This window comes from Aricia agestis, chromosome 1 (genome assembly GCF_905147365.1).
Source record: "Aricia agestis chromosome 1, ilAriAges1.1, whole genome shotgun sequence".
Taxonomy (NCBI): Eukaryota; Metazoa; Arthropoda; class Insecta; order Lepidoptera; family Lycaenidae; genus Aricia; species Aricia agestis.
The window spans coordinates 6,101,990-6,125,376 of record NC_056406.1 but is presented as its reverse complement, the minus strand read 5'-3'; the positions used below and the strand labels follow the sequence as shown (position 1 = coordinate 6,125,376).

General features: G+C 35.0%; 2 protein-coding genes and 1 long non-coding RNA gene across 4 annotated transcripts; 1 reads left to right on the top strand and 2 right to left on the bottom strand.

The window, feature by feature from the left end:
- Window positions 1-4,772: 4,772 nt before the first annotated feature.
- On the bottom strand, window positions 4,773-5,353 carry LOC121734574. Its single transcript, XR_006036757.1, has 2 exons — window positions 5,137-5,353; window positions 4,773-5,054 (listed from the first exon to the last, which is right to left on the bottom strand). It is a non-coding gene; the product is annotated as an uncharacterized LOC121734574 (long non-coding RNA).
- Window positions 5,354-5,709: 356 nt separating this feature from the next.
- LOC121734416 (peroxisomal membrane protein PEX13) lies at window positions 5,710-13,114 on the top strand. Its single transcript, XM_042125030.1, has 6 exons — window positions 5,710-5,727; window positions 5,759-6,239; window positions 7,423-7,559; window positions 7,902-8,038; window positions 8,358-8,523; window positions 12,773-13,114. The coding sequence occupies exons 2-6, from the start codon at window positions 5,884-5,886 to the stop codon at window positions 13,099-13,101; spliced, it is 1,125 nt and encodes a 374-aa protein (XP_041980964.1). The 5' UTR covers window positions 5,710-5,727; window positions 5,759-5,883; the 3' UTR covers window positions 13,102-13,114.
- Window positions 13,115-17,377: 4,263 nt separating this feature from the next.
- Window positions 17,378-23,277, bottom strand: LOC121734474 (40S ribosomal protein S7). Of its 2 annotated transcripts, none has more exons than XM_042125096.1 (5): window positions 23,218-23,277; window positions 22,679-22,840; window positions 22,332-22,516; window positions 21,464-21,611; window positions 17,378-17,493 (listed from the first exon to the last, which is right to left on the bottom strand). In XM_042125096.1, exons 2-5 carry the CDS (start codon window positions 22,838-22,840, stop codon window positions 17,416-17,418), a joined length of 573 nt encoding a protein of 190 aa, XP_041981030.1. In that variant the 5' UTR covers window positions 23,218-23,277; the 3' UTR covers window positions 17,378-17,415. The 2 variants fall into 2 exon arrangements, with proteins under 2 accessions (XP_041981030.1, XP_041981023.1); XM_042125089.1 differs by lacking the exon at window positions 23,218-23,277 and adding an exon at window positions 23,094-23,117.
- Window positions 23,278-23,387: the final 110 nt, after the last annotated feature.

Below are 23,387 nucleotides of genomic sequence, written 5' to 3'. Positions count from 1 at the left end.
TACTACGAATACGAAAGCAATGTGGATTTTCGGGAGTGGCGGGAAAAGTAGAAAATTTTTCAGCACTGAAAATTTAATTTGATTTTTATTGTTAAAAGTTGCATAATTGTAGGATATTTGTCGTATTGTATATATTTTTTAATTGTATATAATTATTTCTTCGTATTGTTGGTAAGTTTTTTAATTATATAAAAGTCCCTTCACGGGACCAGGCGCGCCGCGATGTCTCAGCGGCCGTCCAAACGGAAGAAGAAGAGACCAATATCGTCTAGTCCGGTGGATGATCAGGCTGAGTCGAGTAGCTCTGAACAGTCTGAGCCCACAGAGGAATTTAGCAAATATGCTCCTTATAGAGTAAATGATTACAGCCGTCGCTATCCAGAGGACAGCGCAGCTGGATTTGAATTTGTAGTCTTCGTGGAAAGCACAGGTGAAACTCCTATAGGTACTCGCGACCTCATGGGTTTAAGTCGTATTTTCCAACAATCGATTAAGGGAATATCTTTCTTGAGAAAAATTAATAAATTCAAAGTTGGAGTCTATTTTAATCGGCCGAACTTAGCTAACGCATTTCTTGAAAATACTACTTTTTTACGAGACCAACATTTAAAAGCAAGCATTCCAGCTGGTAGCACGGAGTTGACTGGTGTCATCAACTCCGTACCGACCGAAATGTCCAATCAAAAAATTTATAAAGCAATTTCGAGTAGTACAAAAAGGGTAATATGTGTACGTAGAATAATGAGAAAAGCTAAGGTTAACAACAGCTTTGAGCTGCAACCAACGCAATCAGTGGCAATTACATTTTCGTGCTCTACATCATTGCCTGAATATGTTTTAATAAATATGTGGCGATTTCCTGTTACGACATATATTCCACCAGTGAAACAGTGTTATAAATGTTTAAGATACGGGCATTTAGCAAAGTTTTGTAAGAATGCAGAGCGTTGCTCGATATGTGCCGAGGCTCACAATTATAAAAACTGTACTCAAAGCCCAGATAAAGCTGTTTGCGTACATTGCAAAGGTAGCCATTTATCTATATCTGGAGAATGTAGAGTTAAAAAAATGAAAATAGAAGAAAATAAAAAAAAGTATACAACTACATCATATGCAGACCTTTTTAATAATAAATTACAAAATTTCCCTTCATTGAATGAAAACACAAATAGTAAAGACTTATTAAATGTACTTCTCTCAAATAAAAACGCACTTACGTTACTCACAGAATGTTTAATTAAAGCTATTACTCTGAACAAGACTCAAAATGCAAGCATAAACTCACAGCTTCTTTCAGAAACAATAAAAGAAACTATAAAAGAAAAAAATAACAATCTTTCACATTCTCTGCCCAAGTAAATATTATGCAATGGAACAGTCAAAGCTTGCCAAGTAATAAATATGAACTACAAAAATTTCTATTAGATAATTCCATCCACATTTGTATAATTAGTGAAACGTGGCTCAAACCACATATCACATTTAACATGAAAGGATACGCTATTGTGAGAAATGACTGTGGTAATAATCACAATGGAGTAGCCATATTAATTCATAACACTATAGTCTATAACAAAATTAATACATTTTATGATGATTCTTTACAAAATATTGTTGTTCAGATTCAAATTTTTCAGAAACAAATTTCGATTGTAAGTTTTTACAGCCCAGGAAGCTGTACTCCTGAATTTAATAAGAAAAAATTTAATGATTTAATACACACTATTCCGAAACCGATAATTTTGGCTGGAGACTTTAACGCGCATCATACTTTATGGGGTTGCGGCAAAGTTGACGCGCGAGGGAGAGATATTGTTGATGTCGCTGATGAGAATGATTTGGTTCTCTTGAATGATGGACGTCCAACCACTGTAGGGTCGCATAGATGGAAGCCAAATGCACTAGATTTGACTTTTGTTTCGGCATCGTTAGCATTATTTTGTGAATGGCAAGTTTCTTCAGACTCGTTAGGTAGTTATCATTTACCAACTCTGACAACATTGAATCTTTCTCCATCATTCTCTCCCTATAGTAACTTGTCACAGACATTTGAAAGTTTTCCTCTTCACACGAATCTGAAAACAGTAAATTGGGATTTGTATGAAAAAACTGTTAATCAGAAATTAAAAAAATTTCAAATTGAAACATGCGATTTAATCGACAGTTATAATAGATTCTGTGCGCTTATAATTCAAACTGTTGATAAATGTGGCACATTTATCAACGGTTTGAATAAGCCTAAGTTCTGCACCCCAACTGTTAATTCTGTTTCTCAAAGTTCTGCCTGTAGTAACGTTAAAAAAAAAGTTAAAATTCCATTAGTATGGTGGAATGAAAAATGTTCCAAGGCTGTACATGATTGTCGTCAAGCTTATGCGCGGTTTAAAGCGAATTCTTGTATTGACACTTTTGTCGAATTTAAGCGTCTTCAGGCGCATAAAAAACGCGTATTGAAACAAGAGCGAAGACTTTCTTGGGAAAACTTTTGTAAATCTGTTAGTAGATTAACTCCTATGAGCCAAATTTGGATGAAAATAAAAAAATTCAACCGAAGTTATACACCTAGAAGTAGTTTCATTGATAGTGAATGGATATTACAGTTTTTAAATAAATATACTCCAGATACAGTACCAAATAATTATAAGAACAGTAATTCCAATGTGACAACATCTCCAAATTCTTTTTTAGTAGATAGTTTTACATTTGAAGAGCTGAAAGCAGCCATAAAATCTCGTAAAGATTCTGCTTGTGGTCTAGATTGTTTATCTTACAAAATGTTTAAATTGTTAGACACCAAAAATATGAAGTTGTTCCTTAATCTATTAAATTCATTGTGGTGCCATTCCATGATTCCTGAACAGTGGAAAACAGATTGTCTCGTTCCAATATTAAAACCCGGAAAGGATATAAATGTTGCAGATTCATATAGACCTATAACTTTAAGTTCTTGTGTTGGCAAAATATTTGAACAGCTTATTAAACAGCGATTGGAATTTTTTATAGAAAGAAATCATATTTTACCTAGTAATCAGTTCGGTTTTCGGCGTGGCCGTTCGGCTAGAGAGAGCTTGAGTCATTTTTGTTTGGACATTCACAATGCTCTGTCTTGTAATTCAATATTGGTTGGTATTTTCTTTGATGTTGTTGGCGCATATAATAATGTCAATTTGGAAAAACTTTCAACTATTTTAACTTCTTTACAATTACCTGAAAAATTGGTAAATTGGGTGTATCATTTTCTTAGTGGTCGTAAATTATATGTGAAATTTGAAAATAAACTGATTGGTCCAAGGTATTCCTACAAAGGAATAAGTCAAGGTGGAATTCTCAGTCCTTTACTATTTATTTTGTATATACATAAGTTAAATATTGTCTTAGGTCAAAACATTACTAACCTACAGTTTGTAGATGACTTAACTATATATTGTACTGCAGACAAGTTGTCTGCAGCTATTGAAAATCTCAGAGTTGCTCTCCTCGGCCTTAAGGCCTATTATGATGATCTGGGCTTGGACATCAGCTCTGAAAAAAGCAAAGTTTTAGTTTTTTCAAAAAAACCTAGCAAAACAACAAACATTGTCCTACAATATGGAGATAGTATGTTAGCAGTTGACAAAACTGTTAGATTCTTAGGTGTGATTTTTCAGAACTCCTTCAAATTTAATAAATATATTGATTACTTAGCAAACAGGGCTTTAAAGGCTTGCAATATATTAAAGTCTTTAGCAGGCACATATTGGGGAGCTGATCCAAAAATTTTATTAATTCTTTACAAGGCTATTGTAAGAAGCCATTTTGAATATGGTTATGTATGCTTTGCTTCTATTCCACATTTTGTTGATAGACTAGATAAAGTTCAAAATAGGTGCTTACGGATTGTGCTTGGTGCGATGTGTTCCACACCCATTATATCAATGCAGGTTGAATGTAACATCCCTCCTTTGAAAATTCGCTTTAAATATTTAATATACAGGTTTTTGTTGAGAATTTCATCCATTAAAAATCATCCTCTTCTTGTAAAATTGCAGAGTGGTTCTTCTTCCTCTATTTTATTACATTACCTACCTGAAATTGTAAAAATAAAGCAAGACTATAACTTATATGAAAGTGACTTATGGCCTTGCTATATGAGCACATTTAGCTCTAAATATTTTCCACTAAAAATTGTAATTGATAATTCTTTGAAGTGCAAAGAAGATGTCTACCTTTTACTAAGTAACCTAGTTGGTTATCAACAAGTCTATACTGATGGTTCAAAGACTTCTGAGGCGGTATCAGCAGCCATATATATTAAACAGGATAAGAAAGGATATGGTATTAGGCTTCCAAATTTAACAAGTATTTTTACTGCTGAGTGTTTAGCAGTTCTGTCTGCATTAGAGTATATTGAAACTCAAGTTTATGATAAATGGATTATAGTGTCCGATAGTCTTAGCGTTCTTCAAAACTTAAATAACCCCAAATTTTGTGCTACAACTAACTATATTATCCATGATATTAGAGAAAAATATACAAAATTAACAACATTAAACAAAAAAAATATAGTTTTAGTCTGGTCACCGTCACATATTGGTGTTAAGGGAAATGAACAAGCCGATTTTTTAGCAAGAGCTATAACTACTTGTTCTCAGGAGCATTGTATTAAAAACATATGTCTTCCAGAATCTGACGTTTTAGTCAAAATAAAAGAAACCTTTAAAATCGAATTTACAAATTTTTGGAAACAGACCATGGAAACCAAAGGAAAATGGTATTCTAAGATTAAACAGGAGTTGTCAGTCCCATGGTTTACTAAAGGTGTTTCATTTCATGACAGGAAATTTTATTCTACTATTTGCCGTCTTAGACTTGGTCACTGTCGATTTAATGCTCATCTTCATAGATTGAATATATTGTCTTCACCCGTTTGTAATTACTGTAATCATTCTGAACAAACCTTGGATCACATTTTCTTTACTTGTAACAGTTTTACTCTTCAAAGATTTATTTTTATTAATCACTTGATGGATATCTTTAAAACTGCTGAAGCCATCCCGCACTCCCTTCAGCAGCTTCTGAAAACACCCGATTGTTATAAGCCAATATATGAGTACGTCCTTTCTACCATTGGTGATATATAATTAAATAGGTACTCACCAGTCATTACCTATATACCTTGAGATTGTATATAGTAACACAGAGATAGTTCTCTGTAACGGTTATGTGTTGTAAATTTCCTAATTATATATAAGTACTTTGTGGTTGTAAATAATTCTCTTTTATATTTGCTTTTCATCTCGTTTTTCTTAGTTTTAGTAATAAAATATTATTTAATGTACATAACTTTGAACTGTTTATTAGCAGACTTTTTAGCCTTTTTAGGCATCTGTCAAGAGTCAAGACCACGTCAAGACAATGAAGACAATGACCTATGACGACAATATGTCAAATTGAAGAAGGGACAGTATTAATTAAACAAAACAATACTATCAAAACATGAGAAATGGCTTCGGCCTGATGAAAAAACTTATTATTCATATTATTTATATCAAAGAATTGGCTTCGGCCTGATGAAAACTCTATTTCAGATGGTTAATATAAAAGAATTGGCTTCGGCCTTCACTATCATTCATTAAATAGAGAAAACATAGAAATGGCTGTATGGGCAACGCTCCCTTTGCCTGTCCCGACCGGGACGAATTAACAAAAAAAAAAAACGAAAGCAATGTTTTTACTTTGTGATTATTCGTGAACACAGATTACTAGTATATATTTGTAGATTCGTGAATGTGAATGGCTTGTAAATAATCTATTAATTTTTGAACACTTCAAAATATATTCTATCTATGGAAATAATTAAAAGCATAAATTATAGACAAAAGTGATCACATCCAATATCCTAAAATGAGTGAAACACCAAGGCAACTCGAGAGAAACTTTGACCCCAGTTTATCGAACACTGTGGTGGGGGGAACAAACGATGCACTTGGATTCAGAAATGCAATACCATCTACGTCTACCGCTATTGGACCTCCAGCGCTGCCTCCACGACCTGATTTTATGCAGTCCAACTATGGCATGAACAGTGGCTATCCGTTTGGAGGTATGGGGGCCATGGGTGGAAATTATGGAATGGGATATGGGGGATATAATAGTTACGGAGGTTTTGGCGGTGGGTATGGAATGGGAGGCATGGGTATGAGCCCATACGGAGGGTTAAATAGGTACGGACCTATGTACGGGGGAGATATTGAGAGCAGGTAAATACCACTATTGATAATACAAGGATAATATTGTATTTATTTGACATTACTATGAGAGTATGGAAACCTAGAACTACTATTTTGTTATCACTTAATACTGAAGTTGTGTGTGAGAATGTAAACAACATTTTTATCTTAATATAACTACTAACTTCATAAACCTTAATTATCTCTGCAAAGGTCAAAGCAACTAGCAGTAGCATCATGTGCGTAGCCACACAGGGACAAGCTGGGGCGCTTGCCCCACCCTGGCTCTGACCTATAAGGTGCCTAAGTAAACAAAAAAAAAATTTTTTCTTCTAACTACAATCATAATATCCGTAAGAAAGTTACACAAAAAAATTAGTCGACATGAAAAAAAGTGTGATCAAAACAGAAAGTACGTATGATTTACACGCACATCGCAGCAGTCTTTTGAAAGTGAGCCGTATTACCGTAGAATAACTGAATATTATAAGTATTACATTTTATTTAAATGCGTAATTCATAAGTCATAACACCAACTATAATATCTATCCTGTGTGTAATAGTTTATTTTCTGTGAGGGGGGGCAGTGTTGCCAACTTAGTGGAATTTCCACTAGATCTGGTGGTTGAGACGTACCTTTCGGCGGGAAAAATTTGGTTTTAGTGGCTAGTGGATTTCTTAGTGGATTAGATTATTTAAGTTAGTGGTAGCTTTGACGTTAAACCACTAGTTTTTTTTATTATGTTTCTAACCCTTGAAGACCCTTGCACATTGGAAACTTAATTATATTATTATTATCTTTATTCGTTTTGCCGCATTCTAACGCTGATAGAGCGATTATTTAGCATGATGAATGTTGTCAAGACTTAACAGAGAAACCGGATGAAGTTTGATCTTCTTTCGTGCAAGGTTAGCACGTGAAGGCAAATGCTGTAATAACAACACAATAATTATACTAAATACCATATTACAAAAATTAGAACTAAAGAAATTTATTCTTCACAATCTGAACAAGTAAATGACAATGATTCATACCAAAATATTACAATATTTAAACTTTTATCATTTTTAAAATAAATATTCACTTATTGTTCTCGTAATGTAAAACACAACATACAATATTTATGTACATATAGCTTTAACTTAATTATTTTTACTTTCTTAAAATCTTAAAAACAGTTAAAACTGATTCTGTTACTTAAATGATTTGTAGATTTATACAAATGGCCGAGGAAAGTTCAAGACCTACATTTGATTCAATTCAAAGTGTGGTGCATGCAGTGGGCAGTGTTGCAATGATGCTTGAGAACACATTCTTCGCTTTGACAAGTTCATTTAGAGCAATACTTGGTAAATATGTGATTATTACTATTCTTTATAATTTTTGGTTTATTTTTTGTTAGGTAATGCCTAATCAATAATCATCATAGTTTAATATTTATATTGTTGTCAGCAATTTCAATTTAATATTTTCCCAAACAAAAATATTATATCTAAACTCAAAGCCTATTGTTACTCGAATTATTTTACAAAGCCTATTGTTACATAATAATTTATGTACCTTTTAAAAATGTGTATGTCTAAGTTGTATTTTCAAACATATTATATTATATAATATATACCAATATCTACTTTGCCATTAAAATTAGAAGCACAATATATAGATTATGTATTTGTCCATTTTTTATACAGGCGTGGCAGAAAATTTTGGAAGATTGAGATCTCTTTTTGCACAATTCTGGTCAACATTTGCTGTTGTCAGAAGCTTAAACTGGATTGTAAGAAAATTACTTGTTCTGTTGGGAATTCGGACAGAGAATGAGTTTAAGGTAAAAAAAAAAAACTAAACTGCAATAAACCTCAACCACAACCTTCTCAACATAATAATAAATTATTATTATATTTTGTTTTAAACATTGTAATTGAAACTATGTATTTGTTTTTTCTATGTTTTTGTTTTAAATATTGGAATAGAAGCTATGTATTTGTTTTTTATAATAATAGCTTCATGTTATTGTGTTAATTCAAGGTTTCTAAACACAATGTAGATTCGCCTTGTTTGCAATTATGTTTGATTGATTTGATAGATTAAATAGTGATAATTAAAATGAGCATATCCTAGCTTTATATGTAAAATATTATTTTTAGGCTTGGGCTGAGGCTGTAGCGGCTACTCAGAATGGTTCAGCCACACCCGAGCAGCGAGTGCGGGGCTCCAGCTGGCCTATTCTCCTCTTCTTTGCTGTTATTGCTGCTGCACCCTACATTGTCCTAAGAATGCTCAATGGACTCGCATCAAACATACACGAGAGATGTAAGTTTCAGTTTTATTTATGACAAAAACCTCAAACCAGCCCAAGTTGTTTACTACAATACTAGTTTGTAATGTAAATTACATAATTATGTAATTAGTTTGAAAGTAATGCAATTTGGTTGGTAGTCATTATTTAAAAGAAATTTAATTTTTTAAATTTATGTAGGTATATTTATACATTTTTTTGTAATATCTCGATCGTGGGAATCGCAGATACAATAGATTTTCAATTGTTATGCAGCAGCCGGGTGCCTTATCTCCAGTATGATGCTACCAAAACTCTTTGCAAGCACTAAATCGATATTTTTACATATTATTATATTACATAAATGTTTATCAGAGCCAATACACGAAAGATAACACTATCAAATATTGTAGTTATCGGTCACGGGAGGCCTATCAGTGTGATTTCTTTATGCGTATTCTTCGCAAATATGACTCGATTTCTTAAGTATTATCAAACACAAATGTATTTTGACCTAGATCTGGGTTATCAATCATCATGCATTGGTATTTCGCACATAATATTCAAATTCGTTGTACATCTACATGCTACGTTTATATCCTCTTTAAGCTGCGCGTGCACTGGATCGGAATCGGAGCGTAAGGAGCGTACGGATTTGTTGCTTTGTATTGATTTGTATGGTACTGCGTGCACTGGATCGGCATTTCTGCGCCTGAGACCCAAATTTATGCCGATGACGTCATCCGCAGCCGCGTCTATGGGTCAATTTATATATTTAGTGCAGAGTCAAAGCGCATCGAAACTAAGTATCAAAACTGAACATAGCAAATCCAACCTTAACTCCAAAGCGTTAACGCACACATTTCATATATACATTAATAACTAAATTGCCGATGCGGAATTCGAATGCAGTGGACGCACCCCATCGCCATTTCGTAAATGACGACGCTCCGTACGCTCCGATTCCCATGCAGTGGACGCGCAGCTTTATATTCTTCTGTGAGCTTTAGATATTACCGTGTAAACATTACGCGTTAACGCGAGGTCATATTGCCGCAATATTTTTCGTCGTGAGAACCTAACGAGTGTATAATCTCTATTTTTATATTAAAAAACTGAAAAGTTCGTTTGTTTGCTTTTGTTTGTTAACTTCGCTAATCTCATATGCTGTCCCACTGCTGGGCAAAGTCCCCCAAAATCTTCTCGATCAAACGCAACCTTAGACCAGTCTGGCTCGTATTTATCTAATTCTAATTTATCGTCTGGTACTCACAAATTACTGTACCGATTTTTATGAAATTTGGCACATAATATATGGTCGCTGTTATGCATTAGTGTCCTAACCCACAATTTTTTGACATGCAGTCTTGTTCTAAATCATCTAAAGAACATAACTGCATTCATAACTCAATGCACAATTTTTATGAGGGTTAGTACACGAATGCTTAACAGCGTCCAATTATAGAGTAGACCACGGAAAAGGTAAAGGATAACACTTTTTGCAGTTTCCGCTATTTTTTTTTACGCGGGCTTTATGTCTAGTATGCCATTCCAGCGACGCGCGACGCCGTTCTTGTCCGTCGTTCCGTCAAAACATTTGCGTCGCATGAGTCATGACTCGCGTCTGACGACGTAATCTTATCTTATATCTTTAAAGGAGTGAGCCCATTGAGACGGGCCGTGCCGGGGCTCAGCGTGCCGGGGCTCAGCGTGCCGAGGCTCATCGCAAAAATCCGCCTCCATACAATTTGTATGGAAGCGTATGCGCGTATTGCACACTGTGTCGGGGCGCAGCGGATTTTTCGTCAATGCGACAAGGCCCGTCAAGGCCCGACAAACCCGCTGCGCCCCGGCAACAGTGTGACCACACTTCACATAGATTTCCACTTTTTGGTAGATTTGAGGTCAAATGAATGACGATTTAGTAGTCCAAAATTGTTTGTAAATTTTAATAGAAGATCGATATTATATAACAAATCATATAAAAAATTAAAATGCATAATGAAGACTGTCCATATAAACATTTTAGTTTTATTTTAGTTTCAACCACGTAGAATACCTACATTGATTAATAAAGGTAGATTTTCGATAGAAGCTAAAACACGGTCTAGTAGATTTTAGTAGAATATAGCAACCATAGATAAAGTATTATAGTATAGATGTAGTCTTAGCCCTCGCTTAGTCATCGCGTGGCCATTTTGTGCTTACTTTCATACAAGTAGTGTGCGTTTATTTTCTTGAATATTTCTATTTGTCGATTATTTCGAAGCACATTGTGATATCTACAGGAAAGAAAGTCATTTAGTTCATGATATCGATAAACTAATAGTTCAAGTAATGAGAATCCGTAAACACACGTAAAAAGCTATGCAATTTTTATAGCCAAATTATTAATTGATGTGACATTTTTAGCACTAATGCCTTACATAGCACGAATAAGGGATTAATAAACTTATAAATTATCTTTTTAGCTTACAAAAATACCGATTGAAAAGCCCAAAAAACGTTGTTCAAAACTTACGTATTTAATGTTAAATCCACGTGTTTGAGGCATTCTTTGGCCATTCTTATGGTTTATTATTTAGCGGAACTACAAAACTCAACAATATCTAACATCAAATGTTCACTAAAAACCTTTATTAACACTTTTATTACTTGAAATATGCAGACCGACTCCTTTGTTATGTCCTAGTAAGTAGGACATAACATTACACGATTTTGACGCTTATACACCGATATATGGCTCTCTCCAGTCTATAATACCTCAATGATAGCAACGTTTTTGATATATCGAGTCACGAGTGATTTAAGAGTGGTCACACTGGAGCTATCCGAAGTACTCAAAATCCGTCAATGCGATGCGGCCCGGCCCGGCAATAGTGTGCTATAGTGCATTTTGCACTGCGCTGAGCCCCGATCCGCCCCGGCAAGCCCCGGCACGCGCCGACAAACTGTGCGCGTACCTTAAACGAGCAATTCTTGTATATATATATGTTACCGGCCAAACCCGATTTCAGGACAAACCAGTTTTGCCTAGGCTCAACTAGTTCTTCCTATACGCGATAGAATTAACTGGTATGGGCTCGTTCAAACTAATTTGTCCTTAGCCTGATAGGACAGACCAGTTTAGGCTAGGCCAAACTAGTTGGTCCTAATATCAATACGCACACTCTAGGATAAACTAGTATGGCCTAGTCTAAACATCGTAGTATATCTAGAAAGTGAAAATAAATGGATAAACTGAATAAAATACTCCGTGATTGGAAAAATAATCATTTTTATAAAAGTAGCAGCTTTCATTTTCTTAGCCTGTTTCACAAGATTTTGTGCTGCAGTTGTTCTAGCTCTATGAATGTCTATTTCAGATGAATAAAATTTTTCTTTGTTCAGCAACGTTATCATCACTGTCTTCTGTCAGGGTAACATTGCGATCCTCTTCTATTACCTTCCTTAAATCATCTTCATCCTGAATATTATTTATGATTTCTTGCCGCAAAGAGGAAGTCTAAAGTCCTACTCTGTGTTCTATTCCAAATAATGCCCTATATGGCGATTGCTTTATCCCTGAAGAGTAAGTGAGGTTTTTCATGAACTGAATATAATATTATGTCAAGCCTTATTTCGTTGAAATGTTGTCCTTCATCCAAGAGACTATCATATTCTCTATATTATCTTGATTGGCACGTTCAACAGAGCCCTGGCTTTGACTGTGCCTGGGTTTTCCGTGTACAATTTAGAGTTCGGGCCACAGACTGGCAAGACCAATGACCCCGCTATTTTTTTTAGACTGGGCCATACCAGTTTATCCTAGAGTGTGCGTATTGATATTAGGATCAACTAGTTTGGCCTAGTCTAAACTGGTCTATCCTATCGGGCTTAGGACAAATTAGTTTGAACTAGGCTATACTAGTTAATCCTATCGCTTATAGGAAGAACTAGTTGAGCCTAGGCAAAACTGGTTTGTCCTCAAATCGGGTTTGGACGGTAACATATACATACGTATTTATAATTGAAATCTCGGAATCGGCACCAACGATTTTCATGAAATTTAATATATAGGGGGTTTCGGGGGCGATAAATCGATCTATCTAGGAATCATTTTTAAAAAAAAATATTTTATTCGTGTTTTAGCTAGTGTTATTAATGAGACTTATAAAACATGTATGTATGTTTAAGAACAAGGAGCAATGGTTTTGCTCTTGTTGATTACCCTTTAAAAATTTTTTAATAGATTATAATTATCCAATATAATATTGACTCAATAATTTAATTATTTATTTTCAGTGAACGATCCAAGTTCGTGGCAGAATCCTCTTCGGGCCGTCGCGCAATACGACTACCAGGCGACATCCCCACAAGAAGTCAGCTTCAACGCCAACCAAGTACTGACCCTGGCGCCCCAACACCTTCAAGGCCAATACTGGAACTCCGGCTGGCTGATGGCCACCACGGACAGACAGCACGCAGGCCTAGTCCCAGTCAACTACATCAAAGTCATCAAACCAACCAACCAATTAGAAAGTAATGTTACCAACGAGAAAATAGAGAGTGATGCTAGTAAAAATAATCCAGAACCAGTACATTTTGATAAATATTATGCAGATGAATTATAATTTTTAAAGATGATTAAAGGCTGTTTTGGAGTCGCCTAATGGTAATAGTCAATTTACATTGCAAAGAAACCCTTCAAATTTAGAACAGGTAACTTGAAATTTACGTTAAGTAGATAATAATATATTTGTTACTAGGTGTCCCGCGCGGCTTCGCCCGCGTAAATTAGGAATTTTACAGAAACCGTACATTTTCCCATAAAAAATATTTCCCCCGTTTTTCCCACATTTTCCTGAGTTTCTTCGGTCGTATTAGTCTGAGCGTGATAATATAATATAGCCTATAGTCTTACTCGATAAATGATCTATCTAACACTGAGATAAGTTTTTAAATCGGACCTGTAGTTCCTGAGATTGACGCGTTCAAGCAAACATACTCTTCAGGTTTATAATATTAGGTAGCTATAGATTTTTTTAAATTATCGCTTGACAAACTCGAGTCTCGATCTAAAAGACTATGAAATGGTATAATATGGTAGTGCTGATGATGATGATGAATGTAATTTGCATAGTAACATATGCTTTCTGTTCTTAAAACAACGCCGAAACTCCCAAACATGTATCTATAAAGAATCAGGAGTTTTCTCAGCACCTTCCGGCCACGGTATACCAGGTATATTATCTGGGTGCAAAATCTTACTTGTTGGTAGCATATGCTTAGAATACTTCTCACGAAACCGAAGTCACCACATGTTTCCCTATAAGTTTTGAGGAGTTCCCTCGATTACTTATGGATCCTTCATCAGATCACCACTTTTGTGAATATAATAAAAAATTGGGATGATACCCTATATTATAAAAGAAAAATTTTGAAAATTGGTTAACAAACGGCGGAGTAATCGTTTAATATAAGAAAACGAACATAACACCTCCCCCATTTTGAAAGTCGGTTAAAATTGTAGCCTATGTGTTATTCTGATGTATAAGCTATATTATTGTAAAGTTTCATAAAAATCCGTTCAGTAGTTTTTGCGTGAAAGAGTAACAAACATCCATACATCCACACATCCATACATCCAAACAAACTTTCGCCTTTATAATATTAGTAGGATAAATATTTTATCTCGTATTATAGTCACTGCGGTCTGCGACTAAGTAAACATTTTTAGCGAGAGTTTTGCATGAAGCAAGACTCTTGCATAGTCAGTCTTGGTCTTGCATTTGTTACAAGACCAATACCAATTTTGCTCATCACTACGCGTCGCCGACGGCGGCTGCTGGCGGCCGCGCGTCACTTCCAGAGCCTACACTGGTATTGCTGTACCATAGTAATTAGCTTCTCTTCAGTATCCATTTTTTTTTTTGCAATACGATTTTTTCATTTTTAAATATAATTTCTGACAACACAACGGCCTATCCTGTCGCTAGAACATAGAAAACTAGCGCGTGCGGCGGGGGGAGCCAACGCAAAGAGCGCGCGGCACCTCGCGGCGTCGCGCGTGGACGCAGGCAGCCGCGATCACTTTCTGTCGAATAACGCGCGGCCGCCCGCGGTGGTTCGCGTCACCGCGGGCAGCCGCGCAACCTTTTTGAAGTTTTCAAGCGATACTAGTAATTATGAAGTATGTAAATAAAGTTTAAAATTATTTTACACCGAAAGTGCTAGCCGCGTCGCTGCCGGCCACTACCATTCCGGTTTGAATCGGACCTAAGTTTTGTTCGACGTTTGACATTATGTCGGATTATTTACTGTATGTACTAGTAGTGCCCTCTGCTGCGACCTTTGCGTAATATTCCCATTCAATGTATTTTATTTAAAGTTTAGTTACTTATTTAAAAATGCCGCGCTTTGCGTTATTTAAAAATAAAGTAATACTCAAAGTAAAGTTCAGTTATTTAAAAATGCCACGTCACGTTGCAATATGAACTGACTAAATGACGAATAGCTTATCCGGAACTTTTGTCTCTTATGCTGCGGCATATATGCGTAGTGCTTCTGCGTGTATCGTCCAATGGTATCATCTCATAGCACGAAGCTTCGTACGATAGACGCATGTGCGGCCGCGGCATTAGAGAGACTAATTTCAGAGTAAGTTATTCGCGACTAGGCGATTGTGAAGCAAACCCTTAAAATCGGGTCGGCAACTTTACTAGTCAGTATAAAAATTATTGAATTGGCTTAAATTAACTCACGCGCCCACGTCGAAAATATACAGTGTGTAACAAAAATAAGTGATAATACTTTAGGGTGTGTACGTGTTCCTTGTAGAGTAGTTCACTGTGAAAGTAGCAGTTCTGAAAGACGAAATTTTTTTTTTACTTTTGTATGGGCAAGGGTCCGAGCGTCACGAGTTTCCCCATACAAAAGTGAAAAAAAAATTAGATCTTTCAGCGCCGCTACTTTCACAATGAACTCTCAACAAGGAATACGTACACACCCTAAAGTATTATCACTTGGTTTTTGTTACACCCTGTATAAAGTCCAAAGAGTTTTGGACATTATACATTTTCGAATAATAAATAACTAAATCAGTAATTTATTTCTTTGTCCTATCATTTCACTTTCATCAACTATTATGACACGATTTGCGTAATGAGTAAATTATAACTAAAATCTAAAAGCTATATTTTATTACTACTGTAACTTTATCTCAAACGAGTGTATTCATTCCATTTGCTAATACTAACTAGCATTATTTTTTTAATATTCTTACGTTTGTTTTTAAGAGTGTGCTAGCATAATAATATTATAAAAACGTTACACGCAGAATGCCTCTGCATACTAATTTGATTTTTTGAATATATCATATTAATTATTAGGCATGGGATTGGTGAACAGTCTTTAAAATGTAAGGGCAGTAAGAAGTAAGTAAAGCCAATAGAAAAATGGTTATAGAAACCACACATTGGACAGTCTTCTACCGCACTCAAAGACGAATATTATTTACTTAAAACTGTAATTAAAAATGAAATTTTTGAGATAAAATCTGTTCATTTAAATACAATCAAGTAACTATTATTTGTCTCTGAGTGCAGCAGTTACTACTTACTACCTATTTTGTTACTTGTAATATTTTCTTTTTATTATAAGGGGATGATTCATGAATACCGTTATGTATGCATAATATTGTTATAATATTGTAAAATATTTCAATAAGGTAGAGTTAGTTCCATTGTAAGTATAAGGTACATTAATTGTAAAAATGCCTTAATTAATGTATGTATTTTAATATTGAAATTATTGCCAATGTTATGTACCTATTATATTGTGTTTTATTTCTCTTTCTCTGGGAACTGTTACTTTTTATTTATATAGTCTTATAGACTGATAATGCATTTTTCTTTTAATACGTAAGCTCTCTCAAAATCATTGTCCAGTTGAAATAAAATATATTGCTATAAATATATTTCTTCCTATTTATTTTTAATTAATTTAATTCTTCAAGCCCCATAAGAGCACCGGTGATCGCGACAACAATAGCATTGCCTGGAATCTGCGATCGAAGTATTAAAATTCCTTGTGCGAGCCTGGAAATTGGAGGTTAAATTATTATTAGGCTGATTTCAGTCTAACGCTGACTGTCGGCGCTGATGGCCTGATATGGTTGAAATTCTAGGAAGTGTTTTGGAATAGCGCGTAGCAGTCTGTGCTGACACTTCATAATTTCAGTGTCGGCGACCGGCGTGACACTAAAATCAGCCTTAATGTCTAAACACACTAGGCTGAATTACGCCGGTGTAATTTCCGTGGCCGACATTACGTTCAGCCGCATCCGTCTGATACGAGTTACGACACACTATAAATTACGCGAGCAGAAATCACGCGGCGGAATTTTAAAATTCTCAGATGTAATGTGTGTTAACGCTTTGGAGTTAAGGTTGGATTTGCTTTATTCGGATATTGCTTTTTGATATGTTCGGTTTTGAAAAACATTACTGCCGAACCGCTGCCGAACTTTACGCTCGAGTCTCGACTCGGCTTGACGGAAGTTCGGCTCGCGACGAAATTTCGCCATAGTGTGTCGTCCATCGTGTTCTGTCCGTATTTTGTATGCGTTTGAAACGCGGCAGAATTTACGCCGGCGTAATTCAGCCTAGTGTGTTTAGACACTTATCCTTGAAGCTCGAGCATATTCTACAAGACATTATACAATTTGATGGTAAGCAGCCTGCAGCCGCAAAAAATAATAAAGAGTATAGTGTGTTAGTAACAAATAGGCTTCGTAACTATTGGACTTATTTGGAGGAAATTTAACAACTCTGTTGACCATTAGAATTTCCTTCTTGGAACTTGAAAATATCGTTAATTCACCTTATTTTTGTAAATAAAAATAACTGATATGTTTTTGTTTTTATTGTAAAGTCATTAGTCTAAATTTACAAGTAAGGTTCGGGGAATTCAAACGTGACTTCACGCCCCGTGAGCTTCTTGTATACTGACTGGAAGGTGTCGACCTGAAACAAGGAATTCGTGATTATTTTTATAAACTTACTAGCTAAACTGGCAAACATTGTTTTGCCATATAAATTATTTCTAGTATGTATCAATATAAAAAGTAGGTAAAACCTATTCTCAGGCCTTACGAATGTACCATCGAAGAAATTGATTACTAGGCAGTTGACAGACCAACGTCATTTGGTCGGATCATGTCAATTCAATGTCAATTGTGATCTGTTGGCTGAGTTTGACGTAACGAGACCAAATTACTTAAGGTTCGCCATCTGCCTAAATTGGTTAAGCCGTTTTGGAGGAGTTCGCGCACACACTGTGACACAAGAATTTTTATATTAGAAGTTAAAATTATTAAAATCGTGTGACATTCAATAAAATATATCTAAATACAATCCGTTAGTATAAGCTTAAATACACCTGCAACTGAATTGATATTGATTAAACATTTTATGGAGATATTTCGAGTCCCTGGAAATAAGTTTTTGTAATAGAAAAAAATATGATGGTATCCAAACTTTACAGTTTACACAAATCAGCACAGCGGATATAAGAAGAATATTTGTACTTATAAGAACATTTATACAACACATAAGCTGTTGCATCTTGACTGCCCTATGTGATACATCATACTTCAAATGATGGATAATATAACGACACATTGTTTGCATACAAAACCTAGCCTAATAATACTAGAATTTAGATTCCCAAACTTATTTTCTGTACTGTACACTTAGAGAATACATTATATTTAGCGCCCCCATTGTTCTCTAAATCTCTACTACTTAATTACTTTCTTGTTGAAATTAATGGGCTTTTGTCACACATTTTACAAAAATAAATACAAAATGGCAAATGCTAAATTTAAAATTAGTCATTTTCAAACCATATTATTTTTACCATTACCACCAACTTAATTTACATTCCAGAATTTTCTCCAATCCCATAATTCCGGGGTCTTTGTTTAACAAAATATTAGGTCCCTACATATGTACATGGCGTTTTGTTGTACAGGCCACTTTGATCTCAAATATCTCCTCTTTGGTTAAGAATTCCAAATTCAAATTTATACATATAACTACATATTCATTTATTTGGTATATTTCAGTTTCCAAAACAGTCATTCATTTGTTTTTTTCTTGATTATTTTTTCTTTGGAGTCGTTCATATCGCACAATGGAAAAATTGAAATATCGCTTTATTTACGAATATGAGTTCTACCGTGGCACGAGTGCTGCAGAAACAGCTCGAAGAATTAACAATGTGTATGGCGCTGGTGTCGCAAAAGAAAACACGTTTTGGTTTCAACGTTTTCGTTCTAAAAATTTCGACCTTCAGAACAAGCACTGTGGACGACCCGAGACCAAAATGAATAATGAACAATTAAAGGCTATTGTGGAAGCGGATCCATCGCAAACCACTTCAGAGTTAGAGCCTGTCCACCGATGAGGCGTTTTACGCGCATATCCGAGATACTAGAGCTGAGCATTTCTAAAAAAAAATGTACTTTCTATCTAAGGGGGATATTAGATTATCATATATATTTGATCTGAGATCATTGAGACAATGATATTGGATAATGTTAATATAGACATATGATTCGTTTCTTCCTTGATCATAGATTTTTGACATTTGCTGAGAGATTGGATCCAATACGGTCATAGAAATAGGTGTTGCCAGTTATTTAATATAAAAAAAGAGTTTTTAATTTCTTGTACGTTAATATGTTTCAAATAATGTAATGTAATTATTTTTCTAATTATATACTTGGATAATCTTGCTGAAATAACAAAAAACAAGCCATATTAAAAATGACGATGTCTTTTGACAAATCGAATTCTCTGAGATCTAGTAACCCTGACGTCAATACCTGTCAGCGTTAGCACTCTCCATTGGCTATTGAAACCACATATGACGTAAAATAGGATCAATGATATATGATAGTGTAATATGCAGATATGATCAAATGATCATATATATTGAATCCTATATATGATCATAGAAATGATCCAATATAAATGATAATGTAATACCCCCCTTAATCTTTGTCCCACATTTTAAAATATGTTTTTCTATAAATAATATAGACCATTACCCATTTCTATTAAATTATTAACGAAGTAAGTTAAATAAATTCAGAAAAAATCATTTACAAATTAGAATTACATTAATAAATTATTAACTATAAAAATATTTTGAAAATCGATCTAACCTAGTCGTATGAAAAGTGAAGTGTCCCAATTTCATACCTTCCCAAACAATTGATTGTATTTGTAAGGCCTTGCGGATATTTTTGAAACAACTTATGTATTTAGTTTAAAAAAAATATTTGGTCATATTAGAACAAATTTATTTAATAAATAATGTTTTTATTGTATCGCGGAAAAAGTTCCTCTTTGAAATTCCTTTTTTGTGAGTTGTGACCATATTTTTTAAAATTTTGCAGTCTATTTCGGTATAAATATGTTTTAATATAATGGCAAAATTATTGTTAAGCTCGGTATTCATCTTATTTTCGTTTTAATATTTCTTTTACGTTCCACGTGCGCGAACAGAAGGTTGTCTATTAGCGTAGTGGTCCAAAAAATATCCAGTCTTTGTTACCCAAGAGCGTTTCTTGGTAAGCTCTAATATTATTATTATTATATAATTTTATCTTGCCAAGGGATGTTTCCGAGTCCATTGTAAGTGGCTGCTGAATCCCTCCCAGCGTTTTACGCGCGTATAACGCGCGCAATACGCCTCATCTGGACAGGCTCGAAATTGAAATGCGCGTATGGAGTCCATACGCGCATTTCAAGTCCATACTATGGACTATGCGCGTGAATCGCCTCATCTGGGCGGGCACTTAGCAGCAGGCTTTGGTGTAAGTAATAAAACTGCTTTAATCCACTTGAAGCAAATTGGGAAGATAAAAAAGTGGGTACCTCATGAGTTGAGTGAAGCAAACCAGAAAACACGCGTCGACTGCTGCGTTACATTGCTCAACTGACACAATAATGAAGGGATTTTAAATCGGATCATTACTTGTGACGAAAAATGGATCCTTTACGATAATCGGAATTCGGAAGGGTTCGTTGCAATGGCTGTCCCCTGGAAAATCTGCCAAATTCTGCCCTAAGGGAAAACTGACTCAGAAAAAGTTACTTGTTTGGTGGACTAGTGCCGGTGTCGTTCACTGCAGCTTTCTAAAATCTGGCCAAACTGTTACGGCAGATATCTATTGTCAGCAACCGCAAACCACGATGGAAGAACTAGCTGCTAAACAACCAAGGCTGGTCAATCGCTCTAGGCCACTGCTGCTTCAGGATGACGCTAGACCACACACTGCACAACAGACGAACGCAAAACTGGAGGAGCAGCAATTGGATTGTCTGTGACATTCACCGTACTCCCCGGACCTTACTCCAACAGATTAGCATTTTTTTTGGAATTTGGATAACTTCCTACAAGGAAAAAAATTCTACTCTAATGTGGCAGTCCAAACTGCATTTAAAGAATTTATTGACTCTCGTCCCTCCATTTTTTTTTGGTAAAGTGATCAACGAACTACCCTTAAGATGGCAAAAATGCATTGATAACAATGGTACATACTTTGATTAATTAAATATTATACAAAAAAAAAATCGACTTTATATTCCTCCCATACAAAACGCAATTTCATATGTAAGGACCTAATATTATAATATTCTAAGTCACCTTGAAAAATTGCATGCCAAAAAATTTAAACGCAAAATGCATCCAGAATGAAATTACAAATCCCAAGCTGGAAATTTTTGTTTAACAAAATATTATATTCTAAGAATTCGCCTCCAAAACTTCCTAGCCAAAATTTAAAATTTAAAACTAATGTGAGGGAATAGATGCATTTAATTTAAAATGCATCCAGATGAAATGAAATTACAAATCACCTTTAGGCCTTCGCCCACAAGGGGGTATTATCATCACCGACTTTGAGTTAAAACTTAATCTTACCTTGTGTTCAATAGTGGTCTGCTGGTTCTTGTCGAGATGCACTTTGATGAGCTGGGATCCGTCCAGCTTGACTCGGATGCGCTTGCCCACAATTTCAGCGGGGAACACCAAGTCTTCCAAAATAGCGTCATACACTGAGGTCAAAGTCCTGAAATAGGCAGAAGAAATAATAAATAAATGCTCACTAGAAAAGTGTAAGACCGACATAAACAGTTTATATGGACATGAATAATTAAATATTTTTAACTCAAAAATCTTAATTTTCGATCTATCCTTTACACAAGCAAAATAGAATGTATCATACATTTTGCCAACATTAACCCCATGGCCTCTATGCCAAAAGTTTTATTAAATTTTTCCTATTTGATGCTAATAATTAATTTTGGCTAAACATCTACCACTTTACCAAGAAAAATAATAACTATCAGACACTACCATAAACTCACAGTATGTATCACACAGCACAGTATAACACGGTCAAATTAACTTGACACATCGCTGGAATGCAATAACCTACCCGCTTCATAATGATGTCATCAAACCATGTCAAGTTAATGTGACTGTGTTATAAATATCACCATTCACTTGACAGCAAGTGTTATTCTTCTTGTGGAAGTTACAATGTTTATACATAATACAATATATAAAATATAATCAGCTTCCAGGAATTTAGACATGAAGCTTTGATTGCAAACCTCCAACCTTAAACCAAAGGATTAGCGGTACCAATTATATATCACATTGGATGTGCAGTAAATAAATGCAACAGCACAATAATTTTGTACAGTTCAATCTTTTTGTTTACATTCAGATTCATGATCAACTGAATCAGAGTATATTATTTGGTCTAAAATCTCAGCATCCTTACCTGGACCTAGGCCTCTTCTGCTTATTAGCAACGCGGGTCTTGTGGCTGGGCTTGGGCAGGATTTTGCGGTCACCAATGAACACGACGTGTTTGCCACTGAACTTCTTCTCAAGCTCACGTACTAGTCTGATTTGGATCTTTTGGAATGCCTTCAGTTTAGGCATTGGTACATAGATAATGATGGACTGAAAAACAGAAATGTTTAATTGGAATTTGTTGCATAAAAAATATAAAAAAAACAACATCATTTCACTATTATTTTTTTTTATATTGATTTTTTTTTTGTATCCCGAATAATATTCTACCTACATCACTACTGTTTTCATCATATAGGCTAGAACAGTTACCTTTTTGTTGTGGAGTTCAATTTCCTTAGCTTTTGTAATGTAAAGCTCCCTGAGTTGAGCTTTTAAGTCCGAGTTGGTCTCCAACTCGACCAACGCTTGCGAGATCGAGGTCTCGAAAGCATCGGGCTCAACGGCGCTGGCCTTAATGATTTTCGTACTCATCTGGAAAACCAATAAATTGAATATGAAGCACTAAGGTCTACAATTTTTAGGTTATATTTCCATACGTAAGTAAAACGATCGCAAAGTACTTTTATGACTATTAACACTTTTAAAATGAAGCCACTATATTGTTTCAAGCCTTTTTGCACAACACATTTGATATTATCAGTATTTTAACACTTTTAGCTTCAATAACATTGGTGGACACATAGAACACAAGTTTTGTACCGCAGAATATCTTATCAATCTTTACCATAAAACGGTCTGTAATATACTTGTTAAATTTCTAGATTTATATTTATCTTTAACACAATGAGATTTTACAGAAATATCCTGAAATATAATATTTGTTTCAAAAAATATGAAGCTATATCCACCTTGAACACTACCCGGGAGCGAAAGAGATGGAAACAATTTTGACAGGTGACAGCTGTCGATCGGTGCTGTCAACAATTTAACTGCTTCTTCTTTTATTTATCTTTTAATTTCATATTTTGCCACTTTATGATAAGTACTATCAAGAAACTAGAAAGTGCGCACTGCGGGC

Bases quoted from the DNA above. Each gene is read 5' to 3' on its own strand.
- LOC121734416 (XM_042125030.1), top strand. From the start codon at position 5,884: ATGAGTGAAACACCAAGGCAACTCGAGAGAAACTTTGACCCCAGTTTA. The intron at 8,039-8,357 runs GTAAAAAAAAAA...TATTATTTTTAG, and splicing joins GGACAGAGAATGAGTTTAAG to GCTTGGGCTGAGGCTGTAGC. The intron at 8,524-12,772 runs GTAAGTTTCAGT...ATTTATTTTCAG, and splicing joins ATCAAACATACACGAGAGAT to TGAACGATCCAAGTTCGTGG.
- LOC121734474 (XM_042125089.1), bottom strand. The intron at 22,517-22,678 runs GTAACTGTTCTA...TCTGTTTTTCAG, and splicing joins TTGAACTCCACAACAAAAAG to TCCATCATTATCTATGTACC. The intron at 21,612-22,331 runs GTAAGGATGCTG...TGCCTATTTCAG, and splicing joins CAGAAGAGGCCTAGGTCCAG to GACTTTGACCTCAGTGTATG.